Source organism: Pyxicephalus adspersus, chromosome 2 (genome assembly GCF_032062135.1).
Source record: "Pyxicephalus adspersus chromosome 2, UCB_Pads_2.0, whole genome shotgun sequence".
NCBI lineage: Eukaryota > Metazoa > Chordata > Amphibia > Anura > Pyxicephalidae > Pyxicephalus > Pyxicephalus adspersus.
The window spans coordinates 116,881,755-116,900,559 of NC_092859.1; the positions used below are offsets into that span (position 1 = coordinate 116,881,755).

Sequence of the window (18,805 nt, forward strand, 5' to 3'; positions counted from 1 at the left end):
TGCCTTGAGACTTAGCTCTGATGAGGTCATTGGCCACTTTAGTAAGGGCTGTTTCAGTGGAGTGGGCAGCTCTAAATCCAGACTGGAGGGGGTCAAGGAGAGAGTTGGTGCTCAGGTAATGGGTAAGTCTTTTGTAGACAAGGCGTTCAAGAAGTTTGGAGACATATGGGAGAAGGGAGATAGGATGGTAGTCGGAGGGTAGGGAGGGGTCCAGTGAGGGTTTCTTTAGGATAGGGAGAATTATGGCATGTTTAAAAGCTGAGGGGTATTTACCAGTAGAAAGGGAGAGGTTGAATAGTTTGGTTAAGGCAGGGGCCAGGGTGGAGGAATGGGCACGGAGTAGATCAGAGGGAATTGGGTCAAGGGGAGAGGTAGTAGTTGGAGATGATGAGAGAAGAGAAGAGACTTCGTCCACAGAAACAGGGCTGAGGGAGGCCAGTGATGATTTACAGGTGGAAGGGGTGGGTATGGTTGGAGTGTTTATACCTTTCATTTCTCTTTTTTTTTGTACATACATTTTTATATATAGATAGATATTTACATAAAACATCTATTATTTCAGCCAGGGAAATTAACATAGGGTGGTATGCCTATGCATACCTTTTAAAGTCAATATAATATCTCAATATACCTACAAAGCAGCCTATCCTACCTCCTGAACCCTGGGGCACACATATAAACTTTATGCAGTGACCAATACAGTTAGTTCATCAACAGGGACAAATTATCATACTTCAGCTCTAAATCTATGAACTTTCCTTTATAATTTTGCCGGTGTAAGAAAGTGAACAATTTTCTCTGTGATGAACAAAAAACAGTAAATATGTAAGAAAGCAAAGATGATTATCAGCAGAGAAAGGAGATGATTTATAGTGACATACTTTTTCTGCATTAGAACTGTAGATTTAATCATGCATAGCAAAAAAAAGGAAGTGACTCTTCAAACATGTTTGCTCCATGAGGTCAGCATTCTAAGAATAAACACTGTGGATTACTTATGCAAGTAAAGCTGTTAGTGTTACCTCTGACTGCACAAACCACTGATAGTAGAGCATTCTGGGACCTTGAGCTCGACAGCGTAGGGTAAGGGGAAAGTCCGGGGGAACACAGGCAGACACAGGTTGTTCTGTGATTTGGATTTCTATAAATAAAAGAGGAGGTGAATTATTTCCAATGACAAAGCTTAGTAACAAGCCAATTACAGGCACAAATAAAGACAAATTTAGGCACTTATGTTAAACTTTTAACAAATGGAACCTTTACTAGCAAAACAGATAGTATTTCTGAAGACAATCTGTGCCTTTAGGTTTTTGATATAGTAGTAAGGGGTCAAAGTCCCTGCCACATGTAAATGGAGATTTCCCTTTACTTCCTATCCTGGAGACACAAACACCAACATTAGTAACTAGGATTCAATTTCGTCAAGGAAAATGTCTTCTTAGACAACTGTCATTGGGACAGGTGCTCCTGCTATAGTGAAAAATGTATAATTTTAGTTTTTCCATTGTTTTCTTGTCATGCAACAATAATTACCAGGAAAAAATAGAGAGGGTGAATATTCAAAGCAGTGAAAGAGACAATATATACCAGACACATGTTCTTACTCACCCTCACCCCCTCTATCTCAAACTAAAAAAAATATTTTAGCTTTCAGTTAAATTCTGTATTATCTGTATGATTCACCTCTCCATGACCAGACCCTGACAAGGCCTAGGTGCCCAGACGAAATGTAGCAGCATCAGCAGGTGTTGGTTAACTTAACAATGACTCTCCGAATAATGTTTAAACTCAATAATTTTTTACACAGTTTCCTGTTTTATTTTAAGAACATAGAAGAATTTTATTTGGTATACTGGTTGAACAATTACCATTCCCACATTTTTATTAAAAGTTGACAAGTGGACAAACATATTTAATAAAGACCACCAGTTCTGGTTACATTCTTAAAACTTTTCTAATTTTTTTACACACTATTACACTATTGCCCTTAGCTGTCACTGAGGCTCTCTGTGTTCAAAGAATGGTGACAGCTAAAACTAAGAGTATGTTTGTAAGCAAACAAACCTTATGAAATGATAGAAACATGAAAATGCAAAGATCAATCAAGAACCATGCTGACTGACTTTCTGTTTAGATCAGTTGCTGTCAGTGACAGTGCTGTACTAGGAGAATGCTTATAGTCAGCCAGACTCATCCATCCTTTCCTTCTCTCCTCTTCTGCTGCATCTCTTTGTAGTTCTCTCCATTGGCTTCCATTTCACCTTAGAATCAAATTCAAGCTCCTGTGCTTTGCCTTTTAATCCCTACACAGTTTTTGTCCCGCTTACATTTCTGACTTGGTAAAAAAAATACTCCCCCAGCCGCTCTCTCCGCTCCTCCAATGATCTACAACTGACTTCCTCACTGATAATCTCATCACACGCACGGATACAAGACTTCTCTAGAGCTGCTCCAACTCTCTGGAATGGTCTTCCTCATCCTATTCGGCTTGCTCCAACTTTCTGTTCAAAACCCATTTTTTCAAACTTGCCTACCCATCTTCTTCTGTCTTTTGAAACCATCACTACTTTTCACCACTACATATCTCCCATTCTATTGTGTGTGAAATTCCCCCACCTACTAGATTGTAAGCTCTTCGGGGGAGGGTCTTCTCCTCCTGTATCACTGTCTGTATTAGTCTGTCATTTGCAATCCCTATTTAATATGTTGGCGCTATATAAATCCTGCTTAATAATAATAATAATAATAATAATAATAATAATATTATTATTAATAGTCAAAATTAAAAGTTAACATTTGCTTAGCCCTGTGTACTATACCTAAGACTTCATACACACATCAGATGATTTTTACTCGAGATAAATGGTTGTGCTCATCTCGTGCAAAAATCTGTCTCATAACTCCCCTAACATTTGGTTTGTATTTGACACATTTTACGATTAAAAACATTTTCCTGTTCTTTATTACTACTGCAGTATACATGAATATGTATTGGAGTCACCCTATTTACATTTATTATAAAATTCTACAGCCAAATTTGTATTCCCCTTCATTATATCAGCCGCTACCTTCAATCAACGTTCTACTAAATTCCGAAGGGCTCTGAAAAAACATCTAGTAAACTGGTATCTAGCAATGCTATAGATTGTTCTATTCCATATCTCTTTGTGTCCAGTCTCACCTGTGAATTTACCAGTTGTGATGTGAATTTTTTCTACATGTCCCCTCCAAATAATATTTCCCTCCCACCCTAAAAAACCATTTTCCCCACCTGTGAATCTTCCCTGTCACTCCTGTCATACGTGTCATATCTGTCTATATTTTCCAACACCCTATTTTTCTTTTTCTCCATATAGTTCATAATTCCACAGTTTACCCTTTTTTAAATCTCCTGAAAGCACAACATGTGTCCCCTGTGGTTCAGTTTTGGAAAAGCTACTCTCTTTATATGTAGAATAGCCTCTATTGTTTTGTAGTATTTCCTTGTATAACTGCAAGCCCCCAGTTACACACCCTACCTGACACATAGGCATATTTATTTCTCTTGCCCATTTAATGTTTGCAATGTTCTTATCTTTCTTATCCAAAATTTTATGGGGGGACAAATTTCATCTTCCTATTTCAGTCTAAGTCTTCCGCTTATGGTGTGATAAGGACTGCATAACTACAATGTCCTTATTGACCATAATAAATTGCTGTTCATAAAACTCCAATAACAGTTCCATTTTTATTCAAGTACAGTTTCAGAGATTTTGTAACCATCTTTTTAAATGGTTACATTTGAAAGCATTTAATTCATTTTGATTAAAGTCTTAACAAATAAATGAGCAGAGCATGTTTAATGTCTCTCTTAAACTTCCTGTATTACTTTCTTATCTTTTAAACAAGTTTATTACAATAACATGCTGGTTTGCTTCAGCTTGATGAAAAAAGAGGACACAAAACTGCTGTTCCTACCTTTCAGCATGATTACTCATCTGCTGGTAGTGTGGACATTTAGAAGACATTACAGAAGAGGCATGGCACAGCCTTATTTCATCCTAAACTTTTGGTCTGCTGGAGACAAAGAAGGAACAAATATGTTACGGTTAGTAAATATAGTAAATAAATTAAAAAAAAAATCTTGTTACATAACAACTCTCTGCACATCTATTTTGAAAGTTTTTTTTAAACCCCTCCATTATTAGCAGATGTTTTATAGAAAGTGGTGAACTTAGTATCCAGAGAGCTTATGCATGACACAGAGTAGAGTAGTTCCATCATCCAAATGTAGCATCTCAAAAAGGTTCTGTAAAGAGACCCTAAAGGTAATTTGTACTTAGGAAATTTTCAAACAGAGGAAGCATAAAGGGGCTCTATTTATCCATGCCCCTTTATGCTTCCTCTGCTGCTCACAACCACAATTTGAAGCAGCACAAATTGTTTTCCTTTCAGGGTGCACATTGGTATACTTTTTGCTTAACAAATTGGGTGGTTATGGTCTTAGGGATAAACTTTGCTATAAAGGTGGAAAACCACTGATGTACAGGTAAATAGACTGGTAAGATTCTTACAACATCTCATGTCACCAGACAACTTCTCTCTCTAAATGTTAGTTCATCCCTAGATAAGAATGATAAAGGTAGTAATGAGTCATCAGTTCTGTAAGGGTGGAAACAAAACTAAATTAATTTTAAGAAATTAAAATTAGGAAGTCTGTATACACAAAATGTAGAAGGCCACAAGAGACTAAAGTACACATTCTAAGTTGACGTCTTTTTTGTGGTTGTAAACATAGCTTTAGTATTAGTAATATTATTTAGTTTTATGGAATTGCCTAATTCCCTGTACAACAAGCATGTGCTGCTCACACATTCTCTTCCTCCAAGAACAGAACAGTATTGTGTGTACTGTGCTCATTCGTTCAATTGTCTCTGAAAACAATCACAAAAGATTGTTTCCAATGACAAACATCTGACATTTGTCTGACACCTGAACAAGTCTTAAGACCCATCAAAAAACAAAAATACACGGGGAAAGGAAAGACATATGATGTAAAAGAAAGAAAAACTTATAATGGCATTGGATCAATTTATTTTTTACATTTACAAGTTTATGATCTAAGGTTTCTATTATTTTTTAGTAATCTAAAATGTTTGTTTGGCAATAAACTTTTATTAAAGGGCACACTCTATGACATTAAATTTCATAAGGCTACTGGGCTTTCCTATAGAATGCTAAACCTGCTGGACTTTCTTATAGAATCTAAAACCTGCTGGGATATCTTTCATTTTAGCAATTTTGGTTGCTTGTGCAGGGGGTTAAGGCTGACCTACTTCCCGGCCTCTGACCTATTCAGCTGATTATTTTTAGCAGAACAGCTGTACAATAGAGCTTAATAGGAAACTTGCACAGACTCACCAAATGCTGGATGGAAATAGTAGATATTAAATGTTCATAAAAGTTTCTTTTATTTAAAAAGAATAATACATTGTAAATTAATGTAGACAAATAGACACAAAAGCCATACCAAGGTGCAATTTCCTACAATATGGAAAATAAAAGTCAGACAAAAGACCAGACACAAGTGAGAAGAACAATACTAAATATCATGCTGAACTTAAAAAGTGCTACGCACCCCTTCCATGGCCGCATTTTATAGTTGCATCATGGGAGAAGGGGAGAGTGCTACATGCTCACTCATACCTGTAAGCACTGGGTATTTCTCTTCACTCACTAGGAAGGAATGGTAGAAGCCATTGGGACTTGTCCACCAATGCACAAATAAAAGTAGTTAGCACAACCATACTTATGTTCTGATACTCTAGTAGAATGTAACCAATGTCAAAGAATAGCATACATAAAGTACAGTACAAAGAACACCAAAAATATTTTCTGCTGATCTAATGTATGAGACATCAAAACAGATGTCATCTGCACTTTATCAGATTTCCTTTTCATTTCATCACATATCGTCATTGCGATTTGGTTTCTGATTGTCACAGTTTTATGTACTGTGAATACAAGACTCTTTGAGGAACTGACCTACGCTGTAAACATATTGCACTGAAGTTAAACTTTATAACTGAAATGAATAACATGGACTGGTATTTTCTAGTCAGGATAAACCTGACACAGCCAAAAGGTTGGAGCAGTCAAGAAATACACATAGGACCTGGTTTACTAAAGCTCTCCAAGACTGGAGAAGATAGACTATCATGGGAAAACCTGGGCAATGCAGCAATCCTGGAATAGATTTCCTAAAAATTGTTTGCTTAGTTGGCAAATGTCTTTAATTCATTGTCTGGAGCACATTAATTTGTGGTTTGCTGGATCTCCCAGGTTCTCCTATGATAGTTGATAGCTAACTTTAATACATCAACCCCAATATGTGTTTTTGTGTGTTGCAGTACCTTTCTTTGTGAAGAGCACCCCAATATACTTTCAAAATACATTTGTGCTATGATGCACGACAGAATAAACAGCCTGCATGCAGTTTACTTCATCAATGTGCATTACAGAAATAAATAGCAACATACAAGTTCCTGGTTGCATAGATATAAAAGTCAAACAATTAAAGCAATTTTCTGGGACACCTAATGTTGAACCAAGGTATTTAGCTATACCCACATCTTCCAACTAAAACATTATTTTTAGTATTCTATGTTTTGGTTTGGTTGAATTCTGGAATTAGAAATATAGTCTAGGTATAAAAGGCATGTGTATTCTAACATTTTATTGTGCTTTGTGTGACTCTTCCAAATCTATGCAGTAATCTGGTGTCAGAGTTTGCCTTTGTGCAGGAGTTCACTTTAACAAAGAACAGTCACTGCTGCTCTCTCTGAATGTGCAGTGACTGGTCTGTTATCTGCCCCTCCATGTAATTTGCTACAGTCAGCCATAGTGAATGGACCTTTTGGATCTCTTCCAGAGCTCACTTCTCTGCACAGGCTTTGTGCACCAAAGGTAGATGTCACTTCTGCATTTATAACTCAATATCCAAATGTATTTACTGCCTACAAAGTGGATTTATAATCTTTATGACTACTGAGCAATATATGTAAATAGAAGTTTTTGTGCCTGGAGTTTAGCTTTAATAAAGATCACTCGACCAGATGATTTAAAATTAAAGTGCATCTCTAGTAAATAGTCGGGTTTCTGAAGTCCACTGGGAAACGTTCCCTTTTATTTTTTCTGAAGATACAATAGTAAAGCCTAGTAAACATGAACAGATCAATTGGTATTTTTGCATTTATCTGACCGAATATCAGATTGGTAATCAATCAATCTTAAATCCTAAAATACTGCACAGGTAGGTATGAAATTCTGACCTTCCAGTCATGTTTTACTTATCGAAAGCAATTCCAGACTTGTTGGATTGGATTTGCTTGATTATTCATATATATGATACAACTCATGTACTTTTGATCAATTTGAACCAACACACTCAATCCCTCTTTAACTGATTGTAAACCCAAGAATCAGTTTCTTGTGATTAGTGGACTGCTGGATTCCCCTCAGATTCACATCTTCCCATGTGTACTATTCATAAAAGAAATCTATAAATTAAAGAGAGATGTCATTGTAACATGTAATTATTCTCTTTCTCATCACTATCTCTACCAGTCACGGTGTGACCAGAACAAATTGAGATAGTAAATCTCCACACCTTAATAGAAATAGAAGAGACCTGCTAAAGGGCTGATCTATAGTAAAGATGCATTTCCAGGTCAATCTATGCTGTCAGCAACCATAATAAAAAAAAGTGTTTTGGGAAACCCCTACAAGTGTCACAACTGGCCTCAGTCATGTAGCTTGGTGAACAGAACACTATTTTCTATTTTCTAACCTTTGTCACAAGGGCCTTTCCAGCATTCAGCTGATTTCCCTGAGCTCTGGATTCATTGTGGCTCTTGTGACAAACATTGTATCATTGTAGCAGGTGCTAAAGATGATGGTTGGGAATTACAGCCTAGTCCAACAGATTGGATGTGGCATCCACTGACATCTGGTTGTGTCTTGGAATGCTGTTCGATTGTATTCACTCTTTGCGCCTGTCCTTTTTTTTTTTTTTTTTTTTTTTATTTGAAGTGATTGTGAGGCTTCGTTACCTGTTCTGTTGTGGCTTTTGTTCCTGTTTATTGCTGGGATATGTTCGCCACCTTTCCTCTGATTGTCTTCTCCAATATAAAATACCTGTTACACTTAGCCTTTCACAAAAGCATTAATAATACCTATTTATCACCATTCCTTTTCTTGTCAATAAGTTTCCAAAAACACTCACCCCGGGAACGGTCCGGCGAGCTGTGAGAACACCAAATCATGATTCTTCAAACAGCAGTCTGACTTCCTCATCTGCCTGCTAAAGACTGGAGTCACAGACAGTGAGTAGCAGACTGGCCAATCACTGTGCTGCCTCTGGTGAAAGTGAAACCACAGAATAAACCTAACCATGTGATCCTACGTGAAAAGTCCCAATTCACACAAAAGCACTGATAGTATTTGCCAGTTATGAGCTGGATGTCAACAAATGACTACAGCTCACAAAATATAACTAGTGTTATTTTATGGCTGTCTTTGCATAATTTAGAATAGCTAAGGAAGTAAAAAAAAAAGTTTATGTCAAGCCAAAACCTTTCTGGTTTTGGATAGTGTGTAGAAGGATGAAAACTTCAGTTTGTCTTTTGTATATAAAGGATATCAGGACTAGTTAATGTTCACTAGCGCATTGTGCTAAAGCCCACATTTCTATGTAGAAATTCATTCTTAAATGCACCTTGCCACCCCACTGTTAGTAGAGGGCATGGCAACATGTCGCTGTGTGTTGCACTTTTTTAAAACACAGCATCCGGTTTTTGGTGCAGTCTGCGACATTGGGCTGTCCTAACACAACACATACCAAAGCAAAATTTCATTTCATATGCTGTAGACCATGTTTTGCCATACATATAAATCACAGTGTTGATCTACTAGAAAAAAAAATATTTATGGTTTTGCTGCTGTTGGAGAGTTCACTTTACTTCCACTCTGGTAAAACTGTGTGAAGCTCAGGCACTGAGCATTGGGTATATATATCGGCACAGATCGCGACGTTAGATTAGGGGAAAGGTGCCTGGCGAGTGCTAGTGCTGGAGCAGGGCCTTACAATGGGATTTAATTTTATTCTAAATCTTGTAAAACTATCAGTCAGAACCAGGGCAAAACAATTAAAAAGAAACAAAACACATAAAAAAGCAGGGCAAGGAGATCAGCCCTAATTAGAACCCCTTTTACAGTTTATTCAAAAATGTGAACACAAAAATAACTCACCCTCTCAAAAAACATGAAACAGGACCCAAGGTAAGGCAAATAGAAATACTGTACATCACCCAGGGCTGGATTTGTGAATGGGCCATATAGGATGTGGACTACGGTTGCAATAATTCAGCAGCACCCAGCTGTACACAGAAACTGCTCCCTTGCTCCAAATACCTTTTGTTTTTTGTACTGGAAAAATCCTACCTATTGTCATCTGAATATTGACAGTATTATCAACAGAACAGGTACTCCCAGCTTCTGACTGGCCCCACAGGGTTCAGAGGTACGGGGTCAAAAAGCCCAAAATTTGGGAAGAAACTTTCTCCTTTTAGGTTGTTCTACTTTGAGATTTTGGGCCTCCAGAGGCCCTACTTTAACATGCAAGTTGGGGGACCTCCAGGGCCTCTTTCATGGTATTCCAATATCTGTGGTGTCCATCATCGCAAATTTCATCCCTCTATCCTCATAGGATTCAGGGATGCCATGGTGCAAATTGGCAGTGGAGGACTCCACTGGCCACTTCTATAGGAAGGGAAATTTGGCCAAGGGCCCTGGGTTTGAGTAGTATCGCCCATGATTTATATATGGGGACTAAGGTACTATGGGAGTTACAAATTTGACATACAAGCCAGGGAAATCCATGAGGAGTTTGAAGCCAAAGGCTAGACCAGGGGGCCCAAAATCTCCTAATGTGACCCTAAATCCTGAAATTATATGGAGCTAAAATTTGAGATTCATGTTGCCATAGGAGTACACTGTGGTCCATCAAAATATAAAGATTCAGATGATGTAAGAATTTAAATTTATTTTAAGTTAAAGCAATTCTATCACACTCTGACCAAATAAGAGCAAACCGGAAAACTCAGACACTCATCATCTCTCTCAGGTTTCTAGCATTGTATAAAAAAAAAAGATTTGTTATAAGGTAGGTGTGGAAAGGATATAGAGTAAATACATCTAAACTAAATAGGGACAATTCTGTAATTTGCAGAGTGTAGAAAGCAACCTGGAAATAAGATAGATGGACGTGGGGATATTGTGCAAGATAACATGTAGATGCAAGTTAGAGAAAGACCGGGGAATTTAGGGGTGAAAGAAGAGAATCAATGAACATATCTAAAGAACCCAGCCTAATGATGGAGACGATCAGAATAAATATATCCAAGCCATGGGGAGCATGGACAAGCCTGAATATGCTTATGGCTTGTATGTATATTTCTTTTTCTGGCTGTCATTGGCTTGGTATCTGGGTAAGCAGAAATAGATGGTTTAGTGATGTATCCTCTATTTATATTTCACCCATTAAGGATTCATCGAACCATGAGTAACTTGCCAAAATTTTACCTAAATGTTTAAACAGCCATTCCCCTCTCAATATTTAACATTGCTTGTAGAATATGGTTTAATGTCATATTTCGTTACTTCTTTCCTTTTTTTTCAGCAGCTTGGGTTCTATTTTTCATTTATGCTTTTTAGCCTACAGAATAAACAAGGGAGCACCAGAGAGGTTGTGATTATAGAATCTTTGGGAGTTCATTTTCCCCCAGTATTCTTCCCAAATGTTAATGGAAGCCAACTAAACATGCTAGAATCTATCCAAAGCATTCATTTTTGAGGATATCATACATTTTCATTTTACAAACAAAATATCTAGATCCATAGATTAGTGGATTTTGTAAAATATATTTACATAAAAGGAAACTTCAGGTAGTTTTTTTCAAGTAATTGGAAGTTGCTCTAAAGTTTCATTTTTTCCTATTTCATAAATGCGAGTTAAATAGAACAGAAAATAGGATGTGGTCTAAATGTAGAGAAGGGAGTGTTCAGTGGAAAATGTTTTTGGGAAAAAGGAGAAGGAAACTTAAAAAGCGTAAGAACTAGTAGATGTCAGAATGAAATAATTAAACCAACATCTTTCAAAAGCAGGTACAAATGTCATCACTGAATTTGAGGGTGTCTGCTGTGCTGTGGAAACATTAACAATGTTGCCTAAAATGAGTGACCTAACATTGACGTGGTCAGACCTCGCCAACAGCCCAACATACATTATCATATCTCCCACACACTGCTCCCATGCCTGTAACTATTCATTATGATTCTAAAGACTGCCAATGTCTATATATATTTATATACATTATTCCAATCTGAAATATTCATTTGTTTGGCTCTTGAAACTTTCATGATCTTCACAAAGCACTATTTGTGTCTGAACTGCAGTAGGAAGCATTTTAGATTATATTTTAATGCAAGAAATATGGGAAAAAACTCATATGCTTTTATTTGTACATAATTTCCTTTTTCTGTGTAACTTATTTATCATTCATTTTAAGATGATATTATTTCCAGCACTCCCCCCTCAGCTGTACTTTTCCTTGCTACTCTAAGGCATGGACTTGAATGGTTGGATTTTCATAGAAGAAAATTGTTATTATTATTGTTAGCCTGTGCAAAAAGGTTACCAATGAAATTTAAATCAAAAGTCTACAAAAGTTTTAAGTAAAATTAAAAAAAAAATCTTATGCCTTTTTCTCTATTATAGGCTTGTTTCAGATTACATGCGAAGCAAAACATATTTGTTTCCATATGAAAAGGTTTTATATCTAGTGAGAAGGAAACATTTCCTCAATTTATTCAACAAATTTAAGGTTGGCCCATGACTTTGTCTAAGTTTTATTGTATTGCAGTCTTGGGGGAAGGCACATTATTGGAGCCATTACTCTTGGCAGTCAAGCTGTCTCCAATAAAATCCAGAATCAATGTTATGGGCCATATGTATGACTGTGATCAAACTTTTACAGCAAAACTAAACCCATTTTTCAAAAAATTGCTACCAGGCTGGTCACATACCCCACCTGTCTAATCACAATTTTTAAAAATACATTCTCCTGTCCCTCTTCTATCATGGTCACCACCATTTTGTTCCTGCTTTTCTTTCTTGTTTGGCTGGATCCCGAAATGTGTGAATTTTTGTTTACTTTCATACTTTTGATGCTTATCATGGATTGATAAATGAAACTGATGCTCTACCAACACTGTATGCTTAGAAAAGCCACAGCAAGTGGAAAAGCAACATTAAAATGTCCTTTTGGGGAACAATGAATATTTATGAATATTGGTAAGCTTTGTATTTTCTTGGGAACTTTGCACTTTTGGAAATCAGTGAGGAATAAATTGATCAATTCAACTTTTCAAAGCTTAACCTTTTTATGTACATTCATTGGAGTTAGGCTTCAAGCAGTTTTAAAGGGAAAGTAAAATGGCTTTAGATCCAATTTTGGTTTAAATGTTTATATCTATTTTACAAATGAACATTTAATACCATGAAAAAGGCTTCCCAAAGCACCATGTGTTACGTTGAAAAACCAAAACCAAAACGAAGCAGCCTATTTAGAAACAATCTACATCTTAGTTGAAAACTTAGATTGAGCCATCTCCTATGGGCCTAGCTATATCTATACCAGGTCATTTCAGTCTGCGAACAGCTTGTTTCCTTTAGTTTAGTTAAAAAGTTTATTTATTCTAATGATGTTGACAACAGACTAGAGCACCACCTGGTGGCTATACTGAGGAATACGTTCTTTTTACCACCTAAACTCTTGCATCCTTACCCTTTTGGCCAGAGAAATTTTTACATTATGCTTTGATCATGTATTTCAGGGTAGCTTTCTTATTATTTAAGATAGCAACATAGAACATTGCTTTGGGGATGAACAAAACAGTTTTTTGGTGACCTTGTCTTACAAAAGTTATGCAGCACCTTTTTGCTATAAACATATGTTTTCTGCATAACTTTGTCATTACTTGAGATAGTTATCTAATACATATAAAGGAGGTTTAGGGGAAAACAAGCCTTTTTTTTTGCACCAAAAGTGCACCACCTGCTGGCTATATGGAAGACTACACTATTTTAACCACTGCATCTCTTGCACCTGTATACTCATTTTGGACCAGATTACAAGGTTTATATTTTGCCATGGGCATATATTTTCAGGTTACTTTAACCACATCTGCAGACAGTTGGGTTGGTACAAATGTAATTTGGCACCTACACTGATCAGACAAAACATTAAAAACCTTTTACAGGTAACATGAATAATACTAATTATCTCCTTACAATGGATGCTTCCAGAAAGGGATATATTAGGAAGTAAGTGAACAGTCAGTACCAAGGGCCTGGATGTCTCTGCTTTAAGGCACATGTTCTGCCAGACATAGGTGTATACAAGTCCAAAAGTTGTCTTAGTTGAAGCTGCACACCAATTATGCCATCCTGATGGCTTCTATAACTAAGCATGTTTAAAATGAAACTTGTCAGAACAGGTGGATATTCAGTGGAGATAGTGACACTTGTGGGCAATAAAATTCTTTTTAGAATGACGAAATCAGTGTGCAGCTCAGTGTCCAGCTTCTCAGTGTCTTGTTACATGTATCAAGTGCCAAATTGTGATGAATAGATGACTGGGTCAGAACACCTCCAAACAGCCGCGTGGGTTGTTCCCTGCATGCAGTGTATAGTTCCTTCCAGGGAATTATAAGAAGTGAACTGGCATTGTGGTTGTGGGCACTTAAGGATAATAAAAATCAGCATGGATGTGGGTGGGTCTAGTCCATCCAGACTGATTCCAAGCTATTGCAAAACAAACTGCTGAAAACATAGTGCTGGTGATAATAGAAAAGTGTCAGAACACACTGTGTATGGTAGCTTGCTGTGTATGGGGCTATATAGCTACAGAACTGTCAGAATGCTCATCCTGAGCCATTGTCTAATTTTAATGTGGGATTCAGAATAGTAATAGAGATATTGACATACCTGATAAGAATATTTAAAACAAAATTACAGTCTACAAATATCCCTGATCCAGATGACAAGCCCACCTAATGGAGATAATACATTATCCACAGCTTCTTTCTGCTTCTCCTGGGTGCAGGGTCTTCAACCTTATGATTAGGCAGTGTACAGTAAATGAATATTAATGTTGGCCCATGTTGAACTTCATGGGCATCTATCTTGTCACAAAATAATCGATTCTTCCTCAAGTCTAGTGGGTAATGCAAGACACAATTTTGTGCCACTGCAGACCTGTCCACAAGCCTAAACACACCACAACCATCCTGTGATGGATCTTTTGGCCTATGCTGCCATATGCACATCATGATGACACTATTTCCCTACCACTGACACCATGGGCCTGATTTATTAAAGCTCTCCAAGGCTGGAGAGCATACACTTTCCTTCATTGAACATGGGTTATGCAGCAAACCTGGAATGCATTTCCTCAAGTTGATTGCTATTTGTTATCAAATGTTTTCAATCCTGCACCAGATCCATTACAGTTTTTTTGATCACCCAGCTTCACTAATAAAAGTGTATTCCCTCCAGTTTTGGAAAGCTTTAATAAATCAGGACCCATACTCTCTTCCTTCAACTCACATCCCACCAAAAAATACAGGTGGAGGTGTATTACCATATTTTGTAGGCATGTTTTGTTATTTAAAGCTATTGTTATTTCATGTTCAGGCAACTCAACTAATTCATTAGTGGTCGGTGTCATGTCATTAGGTAAAACTAAACTGATATCAATTGCATCAGTGTCTGCATGGAAGAACTGTTAATCTAATGCCAGCATGGGGTGCTTCAGAGTTCAGGTATCAGCACAAGAAAAGGTCACACAAAGTCATACAATCAAAGAACTAAAAATGTTTACAAGTACCATTACTACAGTTTTATTTCTTTTAGTTCTTTTTATTTCTTCTGCTTGTTTTAGTATTATCTGTTGTATTTCTTTATCATGTACTCAAGAATGCTTTTTACATACTCAAGCATGAGGTTTTTAAAGAATGTAAGAAATTCTATTCCTTTTTCTTCGGTCCTCTGCTAATAGCCATTTCCTCTGTTAGGTTGCCCTGTATATTACATGAACTAAAACTGACATTTCAAGTTGTTATTGTATGTGATAAAACAGTCACATGAAACCACTTCCCTCTATAAGATTTAAAGAAAACCTGCTATGAATAGACACCAAGTTTGCAATTACTTCTCCTTCTGAAAATTCTAGTTGCCTGACTGTCATCCAAAGCACTGAATGTGACCGATTTTTGAATATTTCCCTTATATTTAATAGCCAGAAACAAGTTTACAGCTAGAGACCTACCTGACCTGTATATCTGGTTAGTATCTCAGACAGTTTTGAAATCCAGATGGTCAGTATGCAGCTAGTATTTCTAGGAGTTCAAGAATGACAGTCTTCTCTAATTATTGGTTTATTTTAATGCATCAGGGCAAACTATTTGTAAAATAATAATTTTTCTGTAAGGTAAATATTCTACAAGTGGCCCATATTTAAAAAGACTGAGGATTTGTCCCAAATTGCCTGGTTCAGAAAATTAGGACCAATATCTGATGGTTTGATGCTAAAAGCAGCCTCCAGAACCCCAAAAGATACATTGCAGGATTCTCAGATAGTTCCTGTAACAGTTATTAATAAAGTTTCTGAATTTCTTATCACAAACAATTTTTAGCATTTTAAATTGAAAGGGAGGTGTGCAAGACTTTGTTGTCCAAATAAAACTTTAGGGCAAGACAGTTTATCATTCAGCATATGGGGAAAGACTAGCTCTTTTGGGGAAATATGCCACAAATTAATGAATCAAAGATGGAGTTCTTTGGTCATAGTAAAAGTAGACATGCTTAATGTGACGCAAAGTCTGTATTTCAGAAGAACCAGATATGAACTGTGAAGAATTGAAGATACAAATTACGAAATCTACCAAGGATCAGTTTGAAATGATGAAATGGAGGGATATGGACTGAACTGTTTAAATGCCTGAATTAAATTCCATTGAATTGTTGCAGGGGCTTCTTGACCGTATAAGGGATTTTCAGCTAATGGAAGAGCTTACGGCCAGGCTGCATGTTTGGGCTCCATGGGAGACATTTATCTCATTTCACCCTGGAAGGTTTGATTTGGGATTTGCCCCCAGGCACACTTATCTCTGTGTAATGGTAATAACTTGTGAAGTCACCATCTACTTGGGTTGTAGGGCCGACCCAGTCCTTCCCCCACCCTTTTTTCTTCTTCCTTCTTTTTTTTTTCCCTCATTCTTTATTGATTCCTTTTTTATCTTTACTGTTTCAATCATTGGTCCACACAAACAGGCCCCCAAATCTGGTTTAACTATCTTCAGTGGTCATATATCGCAGGATTATGCACGTATTTTTCATAAAGAGGACCTACTTGCTACTGGATTGGGTCATGTTCATAGTATCTTGAAATCTTGATGAAGTTCTGCCTTTTTTTTAATATTGTGTTGAAACAGTTGTTTTGTTTGCACCTAATGTTTTGTAAACACGAACTGGTATAATAAACCAAATTGTATTGTGCATCTACTACTGTTTGTTTTATAACCTGGTTGAGTGTTTTCTTTGAATGTTCCGCCTTTTCCTTCTGTTTTCTGTACTCTCAGTGTTGTTTAATGTTTTTGGTTACTGTACCTGTAATTTATATCTCTGTTGAAAAATTCAATAAAAATTCATTTGTAAAAAAAAAAAAGAAATGCTGCAGGGGGATTTGAATTAGATTATTTAAAGAAATCCATATACATCTTGCAACAAAAGGAATTAGTTATAGTATTATAAATTGTTGTGTTACTGTGTGGTGTACAGTGATCTCAAAATGAAACTGAACTAAAATGTACACATCACATTTTAGGGACTATTCTGATGTGGTTGCATAACTTGACCAAAAAACAATGGGTATTTTCATCCTGTTCCCTTTTACAATATATATATATATATATATATATATGCTTTTCCACTTGCTGTGGCTTTTCATTATAGTAAAAATAAAAATAAAACAGCATCCAGAAAGACAATGTAATTCTGCAAAGACAAACTGTACTCCCAGCTGTACTGTGTTCAACCTGGCAAAATGTAAATACATTTTTGTTTGTGACAATGTGTGTCTTATTTACTCCATTTGGCAATCGAGTTTTCACTTAGCCTAAGGGTCTATTTATAAAGCAGTGAATCTGACATTCACTAGACATTCTCTAAAGGTGAATTTGTTAGGTCCATTTCTTTTAATGCCGGAAACTGATTCTTCACCAGAGAATGTATGGTAAATGTCAGGTCATTGCTTTATAAAAAAAACCCTTACTGAATTTATAATTAGAACCCCTACTTTTTATTCTCATTTTCTAGCACATAATTTGGTATTCTTCTTTGACAAATCAGACACAAAAAAACAATAATTGAGTTCATTGCAATAACATAATAAAAGAAAGTATAATATTCCACTGAAAACTCAATTTTTGACTGTTCAGTTGTATAGTTGAGGCTGATTTGACCTAGTCAAAATGTTGCTGCTTATCCATTATTAGAACCTCTGTTATATTTTTGCTGTTATCTAAAAATATATATGTATTCATGTATTAATGATTACAGAGCTGCGTTTATTGTTTGTTATATCTGTTTTTTATATCCAACCCTGTGGAGTTTTACTACTATCTTAGGCCCTATTAGAGAGATTTCCACCACTTCAGTTAAATGTTACCTTTACCAATATTGTATATAAGCTTGTGAACAACTGCTCAGCCATAAAAATCCTTGTATGTTAGAAGCTTGCATCTTATAATTTTGTTGCTGTCATTGTTATCAGAGAATTTGTTGTTCAGCAACGCAATTGCTCTGTACAGCACATCACAGCACTTAGCAATCTATTTCTGTGTAGTTACCTACCCTATAGCTATATCTACATTTTTTCATGTAACAGTTGGTTTACTTATAGCTGGGTAAGACAGGTCATGGAATGATAACTATACATAAAAGAAAAAAATCTATCTGGAGCTGGCTGTACATCAGAAGATCACTGGTTGTATTTAGCAAAAGCCCAAGACAACTTCCAATTTACTACTTGTTCAAATATACAATAAACAATAGAGGTTTCCCAATATGCTGAAACATTTCTTAGCCAGCACTGTATGAGTCACTACCAACAAAATGAAAATATTTCACCAACACTGCTGTTTTATCAAAATGATTTATATGCCAAAAGAATATTACTAGTCCTAATCCTAAAAGCCATTTCACCTACCTCAATACCCAGTAGTAGTGGTGGGATAAGTGGATACACTTATTGGACTCAGAAGGTCCTTCCACTACAGGCTGCTGCAGAAACTTCAGGGGTGAACACAAGACCAGTAACCCTGCACAAGTAGAAAGTGCAATAGTGTAAAGAAAGACAGTCTTTATTCCAGGAAACTCGGTCACAGAGACATATTTTTGACTCTAATACTTCACAGATCTAGAAAGACACAAAGGAAAATGTCCCCAAGAGTCAAGTAAAAATACACATTAGCCTGGATTTTAGAGAAAGTATAATGTACTATTTATTTGACATAAATTTCCAGTTTTACATTGCAGTGTTTATTTTAAACTTTTTATGTGACTTTCATTTTAGATGCTTGCTCTTCTATATTTTAATATTTAAATCAAACATGAAGAATTGTGGATCAGCCACAAGAGGGAACT

At 36.4% G+C, this 18,805-nt stretch overlaps 1 protein-coding gene across 4 annotated transcripts in view; it reads right to left on the reverse strand.

Annotated features, from left to right (window-relative positions):
- Positions 1–18,385, reverse strand: part of LOC140324292 (mucosa-associated lymphoid tissue lymphoma translocation protein 1-like) — a 39,779-nt gene extending 21,394 nt beyond the window's left edge. The window contains exons 1-3 of one of the 4 annotated variants that reach the window (XM_072402049.1): positions 18,369–18,385; positions 3,958–4,056; positions 1,023–1,141 (exon numbers count right to left, since the gene is read on the reverse strand). In XM_072402049.1, the coding sequence (XP_072258150.1) occupies positions 1,023–1,141; positions 3,958–3,967 (129 nt within the window). In that variant the 5' untranslated portion in view covers positions 3,968–4,056; positions 18,369–18,385. Of the gene's footprint in view, positions 1–1,022; positions 1,142–3,957; positions 4,057–5,617; positions 5,801–8,263; positions 8,346–18,368 lie in introns of those variants that run through there. The other 3 variants (XM_072402047.1, XM_072402048.1, XM_072402050.1) reach the window with 3 other exon arrangements.
- Between the last annotated feature and the right edge of the window lie 420 nt (positions 18,386–18,805).